Below are 18,731 nucleotides of genomic sequence, written 5' to 3' on the forward strand. Positions count from 1 at the left end.
TTATGTGTACATATCATTCACATGACATGAGACATAGGTGGGACACGCAGGCAGGCTTATTAGCCCTGCTTCACCTGTATCAGAGGGGTTTTGACCTACAGCTACGCAGGCCCGGGGCAGGCTGGTGCCCAAGGGCCCAGTCATTCCTGGCGCCGGCCCTGTCTAAATGCGCAGTATGAGATATATGAATTCTGCTACTGAAGAGGGTAAAAAAACTTCCCAGCTGAGATGTGCTTCAATATTACAGCTGTGTGCTGTTGGGAACTATCAGGAAAAGATGTAGAACTGATCCTGTTTAAATTTACAGGGCTTTACATTTCATACGTCACTCCCTATGCCTTTTGTTCAGCTAGCAGGATATGTTACACATTAATATGCTTTTAGCTCACCCTTCCCACAAGGAACTCAGGGTGGCAAACACCCATTTACCTTCATGGCCAAGTGGAGGTTTGAATCTTGGTGTTGCCACTCTTAATCTGACATCACATTATCACACTTACTTTCTAAGTATGCTCAAGTCATGTCTCTACGCTACAAAACAGAACAAAGCTAAATTGATTTTAGTTGTTCAGGCTTTCCTGAGAAAAAGAGCCTAAGAACTGTAGCCTGGTCTGGAATCAGATTTGCAGAGGATCTTCAGATATACCACAAAACTAACAACTTCTGAAGTTCTTAGGGAAAGCCATCATAGCTAAAAGCAGATTTTGAACTGTTTTTAATTAGTAGTATAGACATAGACTTACATACAAGGTTGCTTCTATAGGGACTTGAAAACTACAACGTGTGTGACCTCTCTCATATTCATTCACTCATATTTATATGCAAAGGACTGCTAAAAACGAGACGACCATGGGGTGAATTGGGGTAGAAAATCCTAACTTTCCACTCTTGTACTTTGGTTAGGGTGCCATCTGGTGGCTACTGAAAGGTCCTTCGCCAACACCTGTTAATCACTAAAGCTGGAGAAGGCAAAAGTTTAAGGCTGTAAACACACTAGTCACCAGATCAAAGTGTTTCCATTAGCCACACGTGGAGAGGGAATGGGTTGATCTGCTGATCAGTTGTGAAATCTCTTTGAAGCTGAACTAAAAAACAAACACTCAAGCTGCTCCTACCAGCTTTTACAGTAAAAAGGGGCGGGGTTTGACTAGCATTGTGTGCCTGTTTTCAGGAGAGAGAGGTGGAGATACTCTGGAAATGGGCAGAACAGTGAGTGTGTTTCTACTCTCAGAGAACTGAAGAGGTTTGAGAGAACCATCACTTCCCATGGGCTGCAGACTTATTTCTTTGTCCCATTGGTACCTTTGGTTAAACAGGTGTTTATTTTTTGATTTTGACAATTTAATATACCACTGAATTACAATAATCTCAAACCTCAATACCCTGAAAATAAAAACAAGTTAAAAATTTAAAAACCATAAATCAGTTAACAATAAAAAATGCTTCAGTTGTTGTTGTTATGTGCCCTCAACTCGATTACGACTTATGGTGACCCTATGAATCAGTGACCTCCAGTAGCATCTGTCATGAATCACCCTGTTCAGATCTTGTAAGTTCAGATCTGTGGCTTCCTTTATGGAATCAATCCATCTCTTCTTTGGCCTTCCTCTTTTTCTACTCCCTTCTGTTTTTCCCAGCATTATTGTCTTTTCTAGTGAATCATGTCTTCTCTGTGTCCTAAGTATGATAACCTCAGTTTCATCATTTTAGCTTCTAGTGACAATTCTGGTTTAAATTGTCCAAACACCCAATTATTTGTCTTTTTCGCAGTCCATGATATGTGCAAAGCTCTCCTCTAACACCACATTTCAAATGAGCTGATTTTTCTCTTATCCACTTTTTTCACTGTCCAACTTTCACATCCATACATAGAGATCGGGAATACCATGGTCTGAATGATCCTGACTTTAGTGTTCAGTGATACATCTTTGCATTTGAGGACTTTTTCTAGTTCTCTCTTAGCTGCCCTCTCCAGTCCTAGCCGCCTTCTGATTTCTTGACTATTGTCTCCATTTTGGTTAATGACTGTGCCAAGGTATTGATAATCCTTGACAAGTTCAATGTCCGCGTTGTCAACTTCAAAGTTACATATATCTTCTGTTGTCATTACTTTAGTCTTTTTGATGTTCAGCTGTAGTCCTGCTTTTGTGCTTTCCTCTTTTAACTTTCATCAGCATTCGTTTCAAATCATTACTGGTTTCTGCTAGTAGTATGGTATCTGCATATCTTAAATTATTGGTATTTCTCCCTCCAATTTTTACACCTCCTTCATTTTGGTCCAGTCCTGCTTTCTGTATATGTTTAGCGGGGCTTGTCTGACCTCAACTGGAAGGAAATTCCATAGAATTGGGCCCATAATAATGAATGAGTAGCTCCTGTCGGTTACGAGCCATGGATCTGAGCCATGGGGGACCACTAACAGTGATTTGCCTGAAGATTTCAGTGATTGGGCAGAGGTAGAAGGGATCCAGTGGTCCCTGAGGTATTTTGGACCCAAATTGTTAAGGGCCTTTTTAGTTAAAACAAGAGCCTGGCTTAGTAGCGTATGGGCAGCCAGCAAAGCTTCTGAGCACTGGAGGGGTGCAGGCTTTCAAAATGATGAAAAACCTGCCAAAACTGTTTATCAGAAGTGACCTCCCCTTTTTTTGTAATGAGTGTTAAGAGTTTATTTATTTATTATGCCATTAATATAAAAGCTTTTGGTGTTGCAAATGGATTGTGTTATTTGTTGGTTTTAATTTCATTTGGAGTGGTGTTCTACTTTTTATTGCACATATTATGTGGATGGCCTTTGGCTGAGTAATAAAGATTTGTATTTATCAGAGGTGACATGCATGGGGTGACCAGTACAATAGCGTTCTCTTTCAAATTGTCTTCAGCTCTCAGAGTGCGACTGGGGAAGCAACTACTGACCATATGAAAAGTAAAAATAGTACTAATTAAGCATTTATATAATGCTGTACACTTTCTAATCCTTGCAACAATCCAGGTCTCACTGAGATCCCCCAGGCTTGTTGATCTGCAGGGTATGAATATTCATGCCAAGGCTGCCTGGTCAGGAGCAGCTCAGGAATTCACCACCACCCTGGCAACCATGAGATTGCCTCAACATGTGCTCAGTCCAAAGCATGTAGCTGATCACACTCTTGACCAGCTAAGAGATGATGGCCTAGTTGTGGAGCACCTGCCTTGCATGTAAAAGGTCCCAGGTTCAATCCCTAGCATCTCCAGGTAGGGTTGGGAGAGAATGGGAGTTCACCAATGTCCTAGTCACTCTGTGGGATACTGAAATAACTCAGGCATCAGACACAATTACTCATAATTACAAGTACACCCTTTTCCACTGGGCAGAACCTGCTTTGCCCCCTGATTTTCCAGGGAGTTGGTGGCAATGAAGCAGGTATAGAGGAGGCTGGAATGCAAGCGGCAGAAAAAAGTGTATTGGACTGAACACAGGTAGGGGCTCATTACTGGCCCTGCGTTGTGATGGTGACAGTAGCAAATAACACTTACCCCCCACCATTGCATCCATGGGATGCTGTTCAGCGGAGCTTTTCTGCTAGTTTTGGGTCTGTTACAACTTAGTCCACTGACAGATATGAGGAAACACTTGCTATGACATGCTTGTTAAGTGCTTTAAAGGATTAAATCATGTGTTTTGGTTTGGATGCCGCGGGTTGTGCAGTTCAAATCAAGGTGCCAATGCAGAGAAGTATCGTTTTGTTTTATGGGATGAATTTCGGTCATCGCAGACAGAAGACACAGACATGCTACTTGGATGGACACCAGCTTCCGACATGGTTGTTCAACCCTTGCTCGTCTTGATTTATAACATCTAGCAAAAGGGGACTTACCAGCACAATTCAGGAGGCAATCAATGCATCTTTACAAGGAGGCTGGGTGGGTGGCCTTTAAAAAGACAGTGGTGAAACTGCTCCTGAGAAAAGCCTCTCTCAACCCCATGGACTGTAGCAATCATCATGTTGGTAAGATTGCCTTCTTGGGCAAAATGGTTGACCAGATTGTTGTGCTGCAGCTCCAGACATTTTTGAATGAAAACAACTTCAGTTCAATTGAACATTACAGACAGTAGGACCAGAATTAAATGTTCCATATTGGGTCACAGTTCTACACAAAATACTGAACAAGATATAGATACTGTACAAAATAAAATGATGAGACCAATTAATCTGGATTATTTTCAATCTGGTTTTGGCACAGAAAACTGTCTTGGCTGCCCTGATGAAGGACAGGGGAAGTGTAACTCTTTTAAATCTCCTGACCTCTCAATGTCCTGCCCATGATACTCAGCACCTTTTAATACACTTGGACCATAGCATCCTTCTGGAAAGGGAACTGAGGCCATGGTGTTTCTGTTCCCATCAGGATGGCCAATTCCAGAAGGTATTGTTGGGGAACCATTGTTCTGTCCCATGACACTTGCTTCATGCTGCCCCTGGTGCTCTTTACTGAGGACTGAATGAAATCCATCTGGAGTTGGGTATCATCGGTCTGATGACAACAGCCAACTTTCTTTTTTCCATCTGATTCAGGTGAGAAAGCTGAAATGCTAATTCAGTTCTCAAGATTGGGAATACACTGGATGAAAGCCAAATACACTGAAGTTCAATCCTGACAAGACGGAAGTGGTGTATGAGGATGGTTCAGTTGCCCAAAGAGGTTCAGTCCAGCATGTTCTGGATGGGGTTGTGTTCCCCCTTAAGAACTGTGTTACTAGTCTGCAGATGTTCATAGATGCAGCTTTGGTTACTGAAGGCGTCAGAGTACTTTTCATCAACTGAGGTTTGCACACTAGTTCTTACATCTGCATAGACAACCTGGTCACAGTTCTCCATGCTCTGGTAACCTCCAGGTTAAGACAATATGGCAACACATTTCATTTGGGGGAGAGGGGAAGGAAGGCTGCCTTTAAAAAAACTGCTTGGAAAATGCAGTTAATAACCTGGCAGTTGTATTTCGTGCAAATGGTGATTGGTGGGTAGAAATGCATCTCACTGACTCAGTTAGCTTCCAGTCAGTTTCCAAGCACAATTCACAGCTTTTCAAAGCTCCACACAGCTTCGGAAGAAGATACCTCAAGGAATGCCTGCTTTCACAATGCCTGCACATTGGGACTGCTTTCAGAGGCACCACAGCTGGGGCAATGCGGATAGCAACTGGAGAGAGAGCCTTCTTGGTTGTGGCACCCAGTCTGTGTAATTCAGTAGCCAAGAGTCTTGCCTGGCACTTGCTTTCATATCTTTGTGTGAGACACTAAAGTGTTTGGGTGAAAGTGTCCACTTGTTGATTGTACAGGTCAACTATTGTGTACGATGGAGCAAAAGTGGTTGACATCCAAAATAGCAGGAAAAAGGGGGAGAAAAAACAGGATGTCAAGAGGCAAATGTGGGTGAATCAAAGTCTGAAGATTTATTGTAAAAATATTTTTTAAAAGGTATGCCCAACGCGTTTCGGCTGGAAAAACTATTGTGTACACCAGGGCTGGGAATCCTGTGGCCCTCTAGCTCCCCATCAGCCCCAGCAAATATTCCAAGTGGTCAGGAATGATGGGAGGTGTAGTCTAGCAACATCTGGAGGGCCCCAGGCTCTCCAGCACTGGTGTACACAGACTGTACACTCATTGAACACTGCATGTGATAACTGTATTACTATGTAGCTCACCCTTACTATCTACCCCGAAAGGTATGGGTTATATTGCAAATGGAAGGGATAGTGAGTGGTAGTGAGGTGAGGAGGATAGTGGCTTGCCAAAGGCCATTCTGCACATTTATGGCAGATGCAAGATCTGAAACCGATTCACAATTAGGTCACTACGATATACTAGCCATGGAGAACAAACCTAACAGAGGACGGTTTTTATGCCACCCTATGAGGGACGATGGCATCATCAGTCAAAATTTATGCTGGCATCAGTTCTGGGGTGCACTTTCAATTTGTATAGCAAGTTCATGATGTCAAAAACATCAGAAAAGCCCAGACTCTCAACAGCGAGAGTGCAGCCTGTCAGGCTTCCCTTGAATTGTGCCACCCCAGGCACCCACCTGTCATGCCCGTTTGGTTGAGCCAACCCCTGCACAAATCAACAACACACCTGGTTCTCTTGGGACGGCTAACACTCTGCCCATTGTGTTGCACCTTGCTATGGATTTATGTAGCCTCAGCAGACATTCCAGGGACTGGGTTTCTAACTCACAAAGGGGAGGAAGGTGGAAGAACCCCTCAACATGTGATAGAAGGCAACCAGCACATTACATCAAGATGTGGCTCCTTGTGGGCCACTGTTCAGCAATGCACGCTAAGGCCAGGATGCGAGTCCAACATACATACATTTTGTTGTTGTTGCTATGTGTCTTCAGGTCGATTACGACTTATGGCGACCATATGAATCAGTGACCGCCAAGAGCATCGGTCATGAACATACATACAACAAAAAATGTCAGGTGCTGTGGAGTCTACTGTTTGTTTGTTTTTTAAACAAAGTTTATTTTCTAAATGTTCTTATTTTTCTGTTAACCCAACACAAGCAAGAGGTTACAAACGAACACAAAACAATAACCACCACCTAGGCAGGGCCCACCCTTTAAAACAGGGTCCTCTGGGTCTGTTTGGCCCTTGGGACTCTCCCCAGGCCACCCCACCCTCCACCCCCTGCTTTTCTGGCTACGTCCCTCGCTGGCCCTACTTTGCACTCTCCTTGAGTGTGTTTGCGTGGCCAGAATGTCCTCAGACGCTAACAATGCCTTTGGCTTGCCTGGATAGAGAAGGGTGCATGAGTGTGTAGAAACTGGCCTACTGCACAAAGGTTAAGTTTTTGTCTCTGACCCTGCCCACCGCTTGTACTTTATGTGGCCCCCAGAAGGGTGCCTAGAAGGGAGTGCAGCCGTTGGGCTGAAAAAGGTTCCTCGCTCCTGCTTTAAAATAAGTAGGTTGCGCAGCCCACATCCACTAAATTCCATCCCTGCTTCCTGTGCTTGTCCAGTTGTAATGTGTGAGTGATTGGAAGTATTTGCTTGGTGAGCACTTTGTTTTTTAACAACAGGTTTGCTCCCTGCAGGGGCCACTGGATGATTCTGCATTTGAATGGGGACTCAACTAGATGACTCTTCAGTAGCTGCGACAACAGCAAGAAATCAGAAAAGTGGACAAAGGATACCAGAACAGGCCCTCCTTCTTCAGAGCCACTGCCACAAGCACTGTAGATAGCGTTAGAGTGTGAGGGCTTTTTGCAGTGTCTGCAATGCAACATGTCACTTTGGTTACTTACAAAACTTGGTTCTTCTCTTACTGAAGATCACAGCCTCCTCACTGAGTTTTATGTTGAGACCAGCCATGCAAGAACTTGATCATCTGCTGTAAGAAAAATTAATCCGATTAATTTATCTTTGGTAGAGGTAGATATACAAGCTAGATGCAACCTAGGAACTTATGTACTTCTAGGAGTTAAAAGCATGAGCTATGAACCAGAAGTCCCCATTTCAGCTCAACCTGGTTCAGATTTCAGCTCAAATTTCACCCCAAACTCACTAGGAAGCTTTTAACTAACTGCACCCTCTCAGCCTCAGACCCCAGATTTGTAATGAACGGTTAGGGTTGTCAGATCTCAGGGTTTGACTGGAAGTTTCAGGATGTGAGCCTTCCTCTCTGGGTCTCAAAGGGAAGGTGTAAAATCTCAAGATGCAGGGGCCAAAACCAAAGACCATACTATTTTCTGCTTGGCTTCAAAGCTTTGACTGTTAGCTCAATTTACTTGTTATTACATTTATGCCCCATCTTTCCTCCAAGGAACTCAAGGAGGTGTACACGATTGTCTCTCCCCGCCCTTCACTGTATCCTCCCAACAACTCTATGTGAGATAGATTAGTTTGAGAAGCAGTGAAAGGGCCAAGGTCACCCAGTAAGCTTCATGGCTGAGTGGGGATTTGAACCCTGGTCTCCAGTGCTCCCATTTCAACACTCCAACTGCTACACCATACTGGCCATTAAGGTCCATGTCAGTAAGTGACATTCTCTGCCAAATGTTACCAGCCTATATGTTCTAATCTATCAGGATATCTGGCAATTTTGTAGAGGTATAACACTGGCTTGCCTTAGGCACAGAGGGATTGTAAGGATTACTGAGCGCATTTAAATATTTCCAGCATTTAAAAACTATGTAAGTGTTGTAGGCTTATGGAACCATGATGGCAAAGTAGATATTAAAAATTAAATAAAATAAGGAACACCAATTAACATCACATCATGTCAGTATGTTGGGCTACAACCTGGGAGATCAGGGTTCGAATCCCCACACAGCCATGAAGCTCACTGGATGACTTTGGGCCGGTCACTGCCTCTCAGCCTGAGAGGAAGGCAATGGTAAACCCACTCTGAATACCGCTTACCATGAAAACCCTATTCATATTCCATAAGTCGGAATCGACTTGAAGGCAGTCAATTTCCATTTTCATGTCAGTTGCAAAGGCTCTAAAACATTTGCAAGCTTTCAAAACTTGCAAATAGTTGTCTTAAGCATCTTCCTCAAACATCCAGGATTGAAGTATATTGTCAGAGGCTGAAAGAATTCTGGACAAAGTCCCTGCAAATTCTGTGCCCAGAAAAAATTAGGATTAATTATTAATTTATTACATCTATATCCTGCCTTTCTTCTAAGGTGTTCAAGGCAATATACATGGTTTTCCCCTCTCCCCTTTTATCCTCACAACTGTGTGAGGTAGGTTAGACTAAGTGTTGGGGAATGGTCCTAGGTCACCCAGTGAGTTTCATGGTTGAGGGGGATCTGAACCAGAGTCTCCCCAGTCCAACACACTAATCCCTACACCATACTGGCTCTCATATCATGGGTTGGTTCATTCACACATGCAGGTTCATCACTTGATGCTTGCAAAAGCACTGGATGATTTGCACATGCAAGTAAAGCATCAGAGATCCAAACAGCCCAGGCAGAACTTTCATATTGGCCAGTGGAGGCATTTTTCAAAGTCAGCCACCATTAAGTGTAGAGCCATCCAGCAACGCACATGCACGTATGTACCAGCCCATTGACTAGAATAGATATTGCAGACTGGTTAAATATGCTTAAACTTACTGTGGATGCAAGGTGTGTGTGTGTGGTGGCGGCTTACTGTTAATGAAGAGCTATAAATTGAATTGTCAGAAGGACAGCAATGGCAAGTAGAATGAATGAGAACAGGCACATAAGACTAGAAGTGTGTGAGGAAAATTAAGAGGTACTTAAGAATTAAAAACCTAGCCCCCATTTTTTTTACACGAAAGCCATAGTGCTAATTTCTGTGTCAGGTATACCACACACAGTTACTGCCCATAGGGCTGATTGTAAAACTGTATTCCCTTCTAATTGGTTGTATATCTTTTGTCTTTTCTGTAGACTTCTTGAAACCCAGGATTTTGTTCAGGTTAACAAATTAGGCATCAGAATGAGCCCTCAAAATGTGGTAGATTACTGTGGAAGAATGAGTTACTAATTTCTTAGATCTGAAAAATAGTTGAACTGGTATTCTGGGAGGATGGGGAAAGTTGTGCATTAAACCAGAGACAGAGAACCTGTGACTTTCCAGATGTTGGACTCTCAACTTGCATCATCCCTGACCATTGCAAGACTGGTGGAGGTTGGAGTTAAACATCTGGAGCAGAGCTTGGAAAAGTTACTTTTTTGAACTACAACTCCCATCAGCCCCAGCCAGCGGGGCTGATGGGAGTTGTAGTTCAAAAAAGTAACTTTTCCAAGCTCTGATCTGGAGAGTCACAGTTTCCTCACCCCTGCTCTAAACAGTTTACTGGTATTGAAAATACTATAATTATGGAAACAAATATAACAAAAATGTCGAATGAATCATAAATCGTTATCTTTTGATCCATATGGGGTTAGTTACCTTGGCTTTGAAGCTGAATGTGGAAGCTCTGTTTTTATATACTCTTCCTCTCTGGGTGGAAACATGTGGATTTCCCTGTTGCCCATTGGTTGGTGCTCTAACAAAGTGTAATGCATGTATTATGTCACCAGATGTCACTACAGCACAGTGCGGCGTACAAGAGAGATGTCCATTTAGACCTCAAAGCAGCGACTACTTCCATCAGTATCTATATCATGAAGGGGCAAATCATTCCAGTTCTGTGGGAGGAGAATGAACATATTTTACACACACAAGCAATCGTGCAGCAGAGGCCAGAGAAGAAGCACCACGTGACAGCCATCTTCTCAGAGGATAAAAAAAACCCTGCTCCAAATGGTGGAAGAAAAAAAATCTAATATGAATTTTGTTACGAATAATCAGAAACCTGTTTGAAATGCATGTGGCCCTTGTGGTTTAATATCACATTTAGAAATCTATTCTCTGTCGGAGGTTCACTTCAGTGACTCTAGGACTCTCAGAGTCAAATCTTATATCCCAGTAAAGTTCATTGATTAGGCCAATGGAAGAAACAACAGATACACTCAGGACAAGGCATGTATGACTCCCACACTCCCAACTCCAGAGCAAGGAAACAGATTCTACACCAACATTGCAGTGAACAAATGGCATTATGTCAATTGTGCACATTTACACCATTATTTTCTTAAAATCATCATTCATGTACACATACTCCTTTTGCATTAAATCAAGGAAGCCTTTGAACAGGAAAATTAAATCTGACAACAACAAAATTGGAATTAAAACTATGCTGATGGAATGAATGCAAAATTAAGGGAATGGCCTCAGTAAAGAAGCAGAAGAAATCTGAACCAGCAACCCTCAACAGGGAAGATGACTGGGAAAAGCCACAGGCAGGTCTTTCCATGGGAGCAGAGACACATAAAATGTGATCATGAATCCAAGAATTCAACTTCTTGAGGTTCTAGGCTTTCATTTAGGAAAAAGAGCATAGTTCTAGACCTTGCAGATGCAAATGGGAAAACCACATATGCAATTGGCTTGATATGTTATATCCTGCCTTTCAAATTCAAATCCACTTAAAGTTTAAATCAGTGGTAGGGAACCTTTAGCCCACAAACTAATTAGGTCCTCCAGGCCTATTTGTCCTGCTTGGCCATTTGGGCCAAGCCACACTCACCCGCCCATCACACCAGCGTCATATGGCATCAGGCACGTGACAGGTAACACCATGGCTGCAAAGGAAAGTTCAGTGGACTGCTCTGTAAGATGTAGAGTCTGCCAACATTGACTGAGTATATATAAATTTAAGATATGTCAATGATCAGATATTTGAAAAAAAAGGCTCTCATATGAATATGTAATAGGGCCCCCCTCATACAACGGGTTACATTCCAGACCCCCACTATAAAGCAAAAACTGCTGTAAAGCAGAACCCATTGAATAGAATGATGCACGATGCCCGAAAACCGCCGTAAAAGCGGAACAAGCGCCGTATGAGTGGGGCTTTAGTCTAATTGCGTCTAATTGAGACCGCTGTATTAGCAAATCGCTGTAAAGCAGGGCCCCAAATCTAAGTTTGAAACCTATTTCCTCCACTGTTTTTCTTGTGCCATCCTTTCGTAATTTTTTTTAAAAAATGTGTAATGGTCAACGGTTGGCAAAATTTCAGAAGCCAAAGAACTAGCTGGACAAAATCTCCAGTGGATGGTGATGGGAGCTGAGTTCACTGTGACTAGCAAAATAATTCCCCATGACTAGCAAAATCAGAATTATACAATATGTAAATACTGCAAAATAAATTATGACAAAATATTTTAAAATTGCATACCCATCAGAATGCAGCTTTTTTTGGGCAATTTTACTTTTTTTAAAAAAATATATGCATTGTGTACACACAGCCTTGCCCAAGGGTTACCTAGGAATTGGACAACATATACACAGAAGGTTTGTACACTCCTGGTAGAGCAGATTTATGCAAGACACTTTCTGGCCACACCTGGATTATTTCTACTAGCTCGGAAACTTGGGGTATCTTGCATTTTCTCCCCAGTTTCAATTTGCAAGCTACTCAGAGCTGACTAGGTGAAATTTGGTAGAACTTTGAATATGTTTCAAGCAATATAACGGTAGGGGAAGAGGTGTAAAAAGGTGATGGGTCATAGAGGTGTCTAATTTGAGGAGAAATAATAGGAACTCATGAGGGAGGAGATACGGGGCTTTCAAATTTTGTACTTTCAAGGGCTTCTTACTGCCACCTACATGTTTGCAAGAATTCAGAGGTATATTCTGGGGCACACAATGTGTGTCACTGGGCAAAAATGTTGGGCCTTGTCCTTGCTAGAACTGAGAATGCAACCCAAAATTATCCTAAATTGGTATGGTGCACAGGAAAAAAATCAGTGGCAGTGAGCAGGCTGTCTTCCATGGAAGCTTGGCTGCCATCAATGAAGTGCTCAATGAGGCACCCTGATAAGCTTCCAAAGAACATTCTGGAATTCAGTTTAAAAACTGCTGGGGGACATAAGAGCTCTCATTTCTGTACATGCAAGTCTTCTGCAGACCATGCCTGAATGACTTAAAAGTGCATCTTTCCAACTATAAAATATGAAATGGTATTTTAGAAAAAAATCACAAAGCTGTTATCTACATGAGTTGTTAAGACTTTTGAGCATTTTGTGCAAAATATTGAAAAAACATTGGCTGGTATCCACCTACATAGATGCACTAGCACAAGGATTTCTACTTGTGTAACAGAACTTCTCTTCCCTCTCCTCTGTCCATGTGTTCCACCCCACCCCAAGAAAATCTTGAGGTTTGGTAGAACTCCCAGAACAGATTTGGGAGGGGGGCACAAGGGAGTGCACAGGGAGAGGAAGTTCCTTTGCACAGCCATAGGTCCTTGCACTGGCAGATCTATTTAACTGGATACCTGCCCAAAGAGCTCCAGCAATAGGGTTGCCACTGCCAATCTAATGTCATGGTAGGTGACCAGTACCAGAGGCTGAAAAACCAGATTTGATTAGGCAACGCCTCCAGTGGACAAGGTCTACCAATGCTCCATAAGGTTGTACCACATTGTATTTTTTTTCTGTATATGTCCATGTGCAATCCAAGCCATTACAAAGTTCTATCTGTGCTGTTTCATGTGCATTAGGTGTTTCACACATGCAAGTCATCACCTGTGGTACCAGATTGGGGTGAAGTTGTTCCATGTGACTGTCAAGTGACAAATAATGCATGGGTAAACATGACTTTCTGAAACAAGGATTTGTGCTACTCAAAATATGTGCCATTTCCCACTTTTGTAAACAACTAAAGTTGGCCCAAAAGTATATGTACCTCTTTCTGCATCTTATGGATTAGATCTCTCTCCACAATTTTTAGAGATTCTCAAAAGGAGGGTCCCCAGGTTTATCCATATGGGTCTTTTTAAGAGCCTGATCTTCACATGATAAACATCTCTTCTACTTCCCTTCATTTCTCGACATCACCTTTCTTTCCTCCCCTTAGCTACTAAAACTCTAATCCTGGGAACAATGGCTCCTTAAGATGCAGCCACACAGCACCCTAAAATGATACATGGCAATCAAGACTAGGACACCATCATCTAGTAAAGGACAGATGGCATGTAGGATAAGTTGTGGCCCTGGTGTAACAGGTAAGGTGTGAAGTTGTTCCATGTGACATTTTAATTGAGCAGCAGCAACGTTTAAGCATCAACATGGGTGTAAACAAAACAAGATTAATACAACTATGTATGAAAACTGGTAGGGCAGGTTTAGGGGTCAAGATGAGGGGAAAGGTTATCAACTACCTTCTTTGTACCCTTAATTCAATTAAAATTCAAGGTGATACCTTCTTTCATTAAATGCTCAAAACTGGATTCTGCAAGCTCAGTACTTCTTCCATGAGCCTTACAGCTAGGTAATGTTACTAGTCTGCAGAAGAGAGGGTATGGATGGTTGAAAGTTGGAAAGACCCAATGCTAGAAGGGAAGGAAATAGGCCTTCACACTAGACTACATCTTCCTAAGCTATTTCTCCACAGTCAATTCTACCTTTTAAGGATTAGAGGTATTAAAGAAACTAGTTAGTCAGAATTTGCATAAAAGGGGTAGTCAAATTCCTTCAGGTGAGTAGGTCTAAAGGCAAGAGCAAAAAAGAAAATTAATGATCACATGTCTGAATGATAGCAACTATGTTTCTTTGGAGAGAGGAGGGGAGGGTGGAGAAGAACAAGAGACATGTCTGAGAAGTACTCCATGACAGCTTAAAAATGCCAGTGTTCAAAACTTCAGGAAACGGCATAATGAAGGGAAAAGAAAAAAGAGAAATGTTTAAATAAATGCCTGGGAGAAGTCTCTCCTTTTTATTTACCATACTCTGCATGTACAGTACTTTCTCTCTCTCGCTCTTTTTTGTTGCGCATGTTAGGCATGAACTCATGACTGAATTAAAAAATACACACACACAAAATTTACACTTGGAATTTTGCAAACTTACACTTTGCAGATTTTTTTGTTGTTATTAATACACGGCAGCACATATTGTACTTAATAGTGCCCCCACTCTCACAGAATTCTTTCTAAAGATTGTTTCAACTCCCTTGTACAACACCAGTCTCTCTTGTCCATGTGTTTAAGGCATATTTTTTCTGCCCTCAGCAGCAGCGTGTTACACATATAGGCAGCTTTTCTTTTGTATAATATGAAAGCATTGTTTTCTTTTTTTGTAAAGTAATGACCAGAAGCCCGAGCTACAACTCCCTCTCCCCTTCTGTCCCCAAATTTCTGACAAGCTTCTCCCTTTGAACACTGTCAACTTTAAAAGGGGTGAAAATTATGTTTTACCAAGAAATTATTTACCCCTCCAAGTTTCTGCATTTTATCTTTCCCCCCCAAAACACAGCCTCCAACAGGCCTACTCTCCTTCACATTAAAGATATGTATTTTACAAATGTTTGTAAAAAATCATCAGTGTGGTTGGAGCTGCTAAAGCAACTAAAAATAGATCCTCATTGCAGTATCGGGAGGAAAACTGCAAAAAGGCTTCTTTAACATTGAAAACAGAGAAACTACATGAGGCAGCAATGCCTATTAACCTTTTGGAAGATTGAAAATGTAAATCTCACTTTTTCAGGTTTCCCCCACCTTCAAACCTAAGCTTTCTCCGCCCCCAAGAATTTAAGGATTACAAAGTTTTTAGTTTTTATTTTATTTTTAGCCATTTACTTTGGCTCTTAGAACTTCAACAAAAAGACACTCACCCTTCTTGAGAGAGAAAATAATAAAAAAACCCACCCAAAAGCCAGTGGGACTCATGGCCACTACAGAAATTCAGTTCAGCTAAGGTTTGGATGGTGAGTCTGACAGCATAGGGCCTTTCACAGTAAAACAGGGGACAGTTGGCCCATGGAAGAATGTAGCATCTTGTCTTTTCACATGAAGAAAATGTGGCTGAGAAGGGGGAAAAAATATCCCAAATCTTACAGAACATAAACCAAGTTCTCCTAGTTCAGTAAGAAAGGCATGTAGGCATCATCTGACAAATTTTGAAATTTAAGCAGGCAAAGGAAAAACAAAACAATGTATCGCCTTCACAATACTGTCCACACATGGGGCAGAATGAGGTAGTAGAGCGAGTTGTGCATATTGGGGGGGGGATTGTCCTTTTTGAAAACTCCCCTCTTCCCATATTAAAAGAAACTACCACACCATCATTTTACCTTCAGAAAAAATGCAGGCATAGCAGGAGAGGGCTAGGCTACAATCTCCTTGGCATGTTAGGCTTTCTGCTTGCAGAGAGGTAGGTTTTAGAGTATGCACACAGATTCAAAAAGGGCAATTCTCCCACCTGCAGTCTGAAGCAGTACAGCTCAGTCTACCACCTCATCCTGTGGCATGTATTATAGACCAGGGCAACTGATTCAAATCATCCAGACCTTCTGTGGGGCTCACTTTCAGAAATAAATGGCTCTAGGCTAGCAAACACATTCAATTCATATTTCCAATTTATTATTATGTATTTTAAGGATTCTTTCCTTCCCCCTTCTCTCTCCCTCTTTGAGTGGGGAAGCTTGCCATATCGAACCCAAATCAGTAGGCCTTTGGGTATGGACAGGTGTCAAAAAATAAAAAAGGCCAAGGTCTTCATTGTAAAGCCCCAGGGTAGGGGCGAGAGAACCGCAGCAGTTTGGTGATCAGAAAGGGGGGAAGAATCAACAATAAACCATTTTTTGTGGTGGCTGGATGTGTGGGCAATGGTTTGTCCTGACACACTGGCTGCTGTAAGGTCAAGAGGGGAAGAGGAGGGTAAAACACCACCAAAAGAATGACCAATTCCCCCTCTCCAGTCATTTTAGTAAGGTACCCCTCTTCCTCTTCCTCCTCTCGGAGGCACTCTACTCTGCCCACGAAAGGCTTTTCCATAAGCAGTGGACTGGACCGGGTTCCCCCACGTGTGACTTGTTCCTGTGTCACTAGAACTAACGTTTGCCACTCCCACCTCACTGTAGTTATGAATTTTGGCCTCTGGGTGTACCAGTGTGTTGTTGCTCCCCTCGGTTTTGATGAAGGACTGCCCAACAGCAGAATGCATCCCTAAGGGGACTCGGGTGAAACGGAGGTCCTGGTCCCCTGGGAATTGAACCGATCCTGCACCCTGGAAGCTGCTTGACTCCCCGAGGTGACTTGCAGAGCCCAGAAATGTCCTACTTTTCCCCGAGGTCTGGGGTGATGTCTCTGTTAAAGTCTGGCTGGAATTCCGCTCATCAACATCAAAGCTGCTGTTCTCGGACCCGTCGGTGCCATAAGTCCTGGATGAGGTTTGTGACCTGGTGTAATCCAAAGAGGGCCTCACAACTTGGGGTTCATGCTTTGGGTGGCTCGGCGGCCCTGCCTCTTGCTGGGATAAAAGATGGAGGAGGGCGGCTGTCACAGCCGGGTTCAACTCCTGAGCTGCATTGGAGATGTTCTCCTCAGCCAGATTGGGTGGTGGAGGCGGCAGCGGTGGTGGTCCAGGAGGCTCAGGGGGTCTCTTCTCTGGTGGGAGAATGTGAGGACAGGCTGTGGAATGGTTACTTTCTTTTAAACACCATCTTAAAAGCACATGTGAACAAACATCAACACATTTCAGACATGACTGCATGGGAAGGGGCCATAGCTCAATGGAAGCGTGCATGCCCAGATGATCTCCTATTAAAAGGCTCTCAGACAATAAGGTTTGAAAGGTCTCTTCCTGAGAACTTTGAGAGCGGCTACTAGGCAAGGTAATGGTAGGAGGTAGACAATTATAAATAGGGCTTGAGTTTTTTTAAAAAAGGACAGAAGCAAACACAAAACCAAGGTAACCCACATTCCGTGACCTGAACACAAGATGAAAAATGTTATTCTGTTTGTTTCATATTTATTCAATTACTACTAGTCATGGGGAGTTGCAAAGACCTAGGCAGGGCATTGAAGTCCCACCCACAGGGAATACCGCTGACTGCCTCTTTGGCTTCTGAGAGTTCAGCGATTGGTGCCAACACGCGTTCAAGACTGAATTTGCAAACAAAAGAGCTACAAACTTGCTCCTTTAAAAAACAAGACAAAAAAGAAAACGAAGATTTTCCTGATGTATACCAGATGGAAAATTCCCTCCAGAACATACAGATAGCCCTGCCCATAATCAAAACCCACGTGTAATACATATCCCTAGGTAAATTCTGTGATTTTGTGGTGGTATCACAAAAGTGAGAAATGTGCAAAGCTCTGATTATAACAGAGGGACCGAGCTCACTTCCATTTTTATAAGATCTAGATATTCTTTCCTTGCTCACCTTGCACAACTGCAAGTATTCCAAGTCTCGAGAGCAGATCAACAATAAGGGGCCAAGAGTGCCCCCCCCATTATTCTACCCCTGGCTAGGAACCATGAAATTCTACCTCCATCTGGATTGTTCCACAGGAAGGGCAAGAAGAGGGCCCTAGGGCTCTGGATGGGAAGGAAAACTTGTGTGGAAAACACAGGTGGAGTAAATTTCTTCTGAAGCCCTTACCCCAACAAAGCCATTCAACTCATTTTTTTCCTTCCAGCTGAGTCACAGACTCAACAAGGAGAATTTTAAAAAGTTATCCATCCTATTTTCAGGGTGTATTATGGCATTTAAAGATAGAAGTCAGGGTACTTTAAAGATGCATGCAGTGTAGCAAACAAAGAGGTATGAGCAAGAGCTGACTGAAACATTCAGCGGGGGAAAGACCACTTGGTACAAGTCCTCTTATGGCTATCATTTCAGAATGCAGGGGCAGGTAACTGCTTACTTAAAAGCATTCCTTTATATATGGAAAGCTAGCAGAGCCAGGAGAAGTGCTCTAGCCTAGCCTTCTCAATGCCATGCCAGCTTCTCATGTGCATGGAAGTTGTGCATGGACGTTTTGGCATGGAGAATGTTTACACAGTCAATTCCCAAACTGCATTCTAAGGTGGAAGAATCCAAGGAGGCCTTTATCTGAGTATTTGAACCAGCTCTGTGTGATGGGTCTGCTATTACTATTAAAATTTAGATGTCAATTCTAATTTGCAAATGGCTTCCCAATCTTACATGCTGAAACCTCCCAGGGAGTACATGATGATGATTTGCTCTTTACTGGTGAGGGAGCAACCCTGCCCTCTTACGAAGAGGATTCTCAGGAACCGAAAGCTCTTGCCAGATTCCACACACACTCAAGAGACGACTACCAGGCTTGGTTAAAGAATATTCAAAGTGTTTTTTATTTACCACTTGGAAAACCCCACATCATTTCCACCCTTAAGTCCTAGGAGCAAGAGGGGGATG

At 42.8% G+C, this 18,731-nt stretch overlaps 1 protein-coding gene and 1 long non-coding RNA gene across 3 annotated transcripts in view; both read right to left on the reverse strand.

Moving 5' to 3' along the window:
- Window positions 1-10,148, reverse strand: part of LOC133366404 (uncharacterized) — a 29,299-nt gene extending 19,151 nt beyond the window's left edge. Inside the window, exons 1-2 of the long non-coding RNA XR_009758397.1 lie at window positions 9,912-10,148; window positions 7,286-7,368 (exon numbers count right to left, since the gene is read on the reverse strand). This is a non-coding gene — a long non-coding RNA (uncharacterized LOC133366404). The remainder of the gene's footprint in view (window positions 1-7,285; window positions 7,369-9,911) is intronic.
- Window positions 10,149-14,263: 4,115 nt separating this feature from the next.
- The window catches only part of CDK12 (cyclin dependent kinase 12), a 42,220-nt gene continuing 37,752 nt past the window's right edge, over window positions 14,264-18,731 (reverse strand). The window contains exon 14 of one of the 2 annotated variants that reach the window (XM_061588862.1): window positions 14,264-16,953. In XM_061588862.1, coding sequence (XP_061444846.1) covers window positions 16,271-16,953 — 683 coding nt within the window. In that variant the 3' untranslated portion in view covers window positions 14,264-16,270. Of the gene's footprint in view, window positions 16,978-18,731 lie in introns of both variants that reach the window. The other variant, XM_061588861.1, reaches the window with a different exon arrangement.

The sequence above is a fragment of the Rhineura floridana genome, chromosome 11, assembly GCF_030035675.1.
Source record: "Rhineura floridana isolate rRhiFlo1 chromosome 11, rRhiFlo1.hap2, whole genome shotgun sequence".
Taxonomy (NCBI): domain Eukaryota; kingdom Metazoa; phylum Chordata; class Lepidosauria; order Squamata; family Rhineuridae; genus Rhineura; species Rhineura floridana.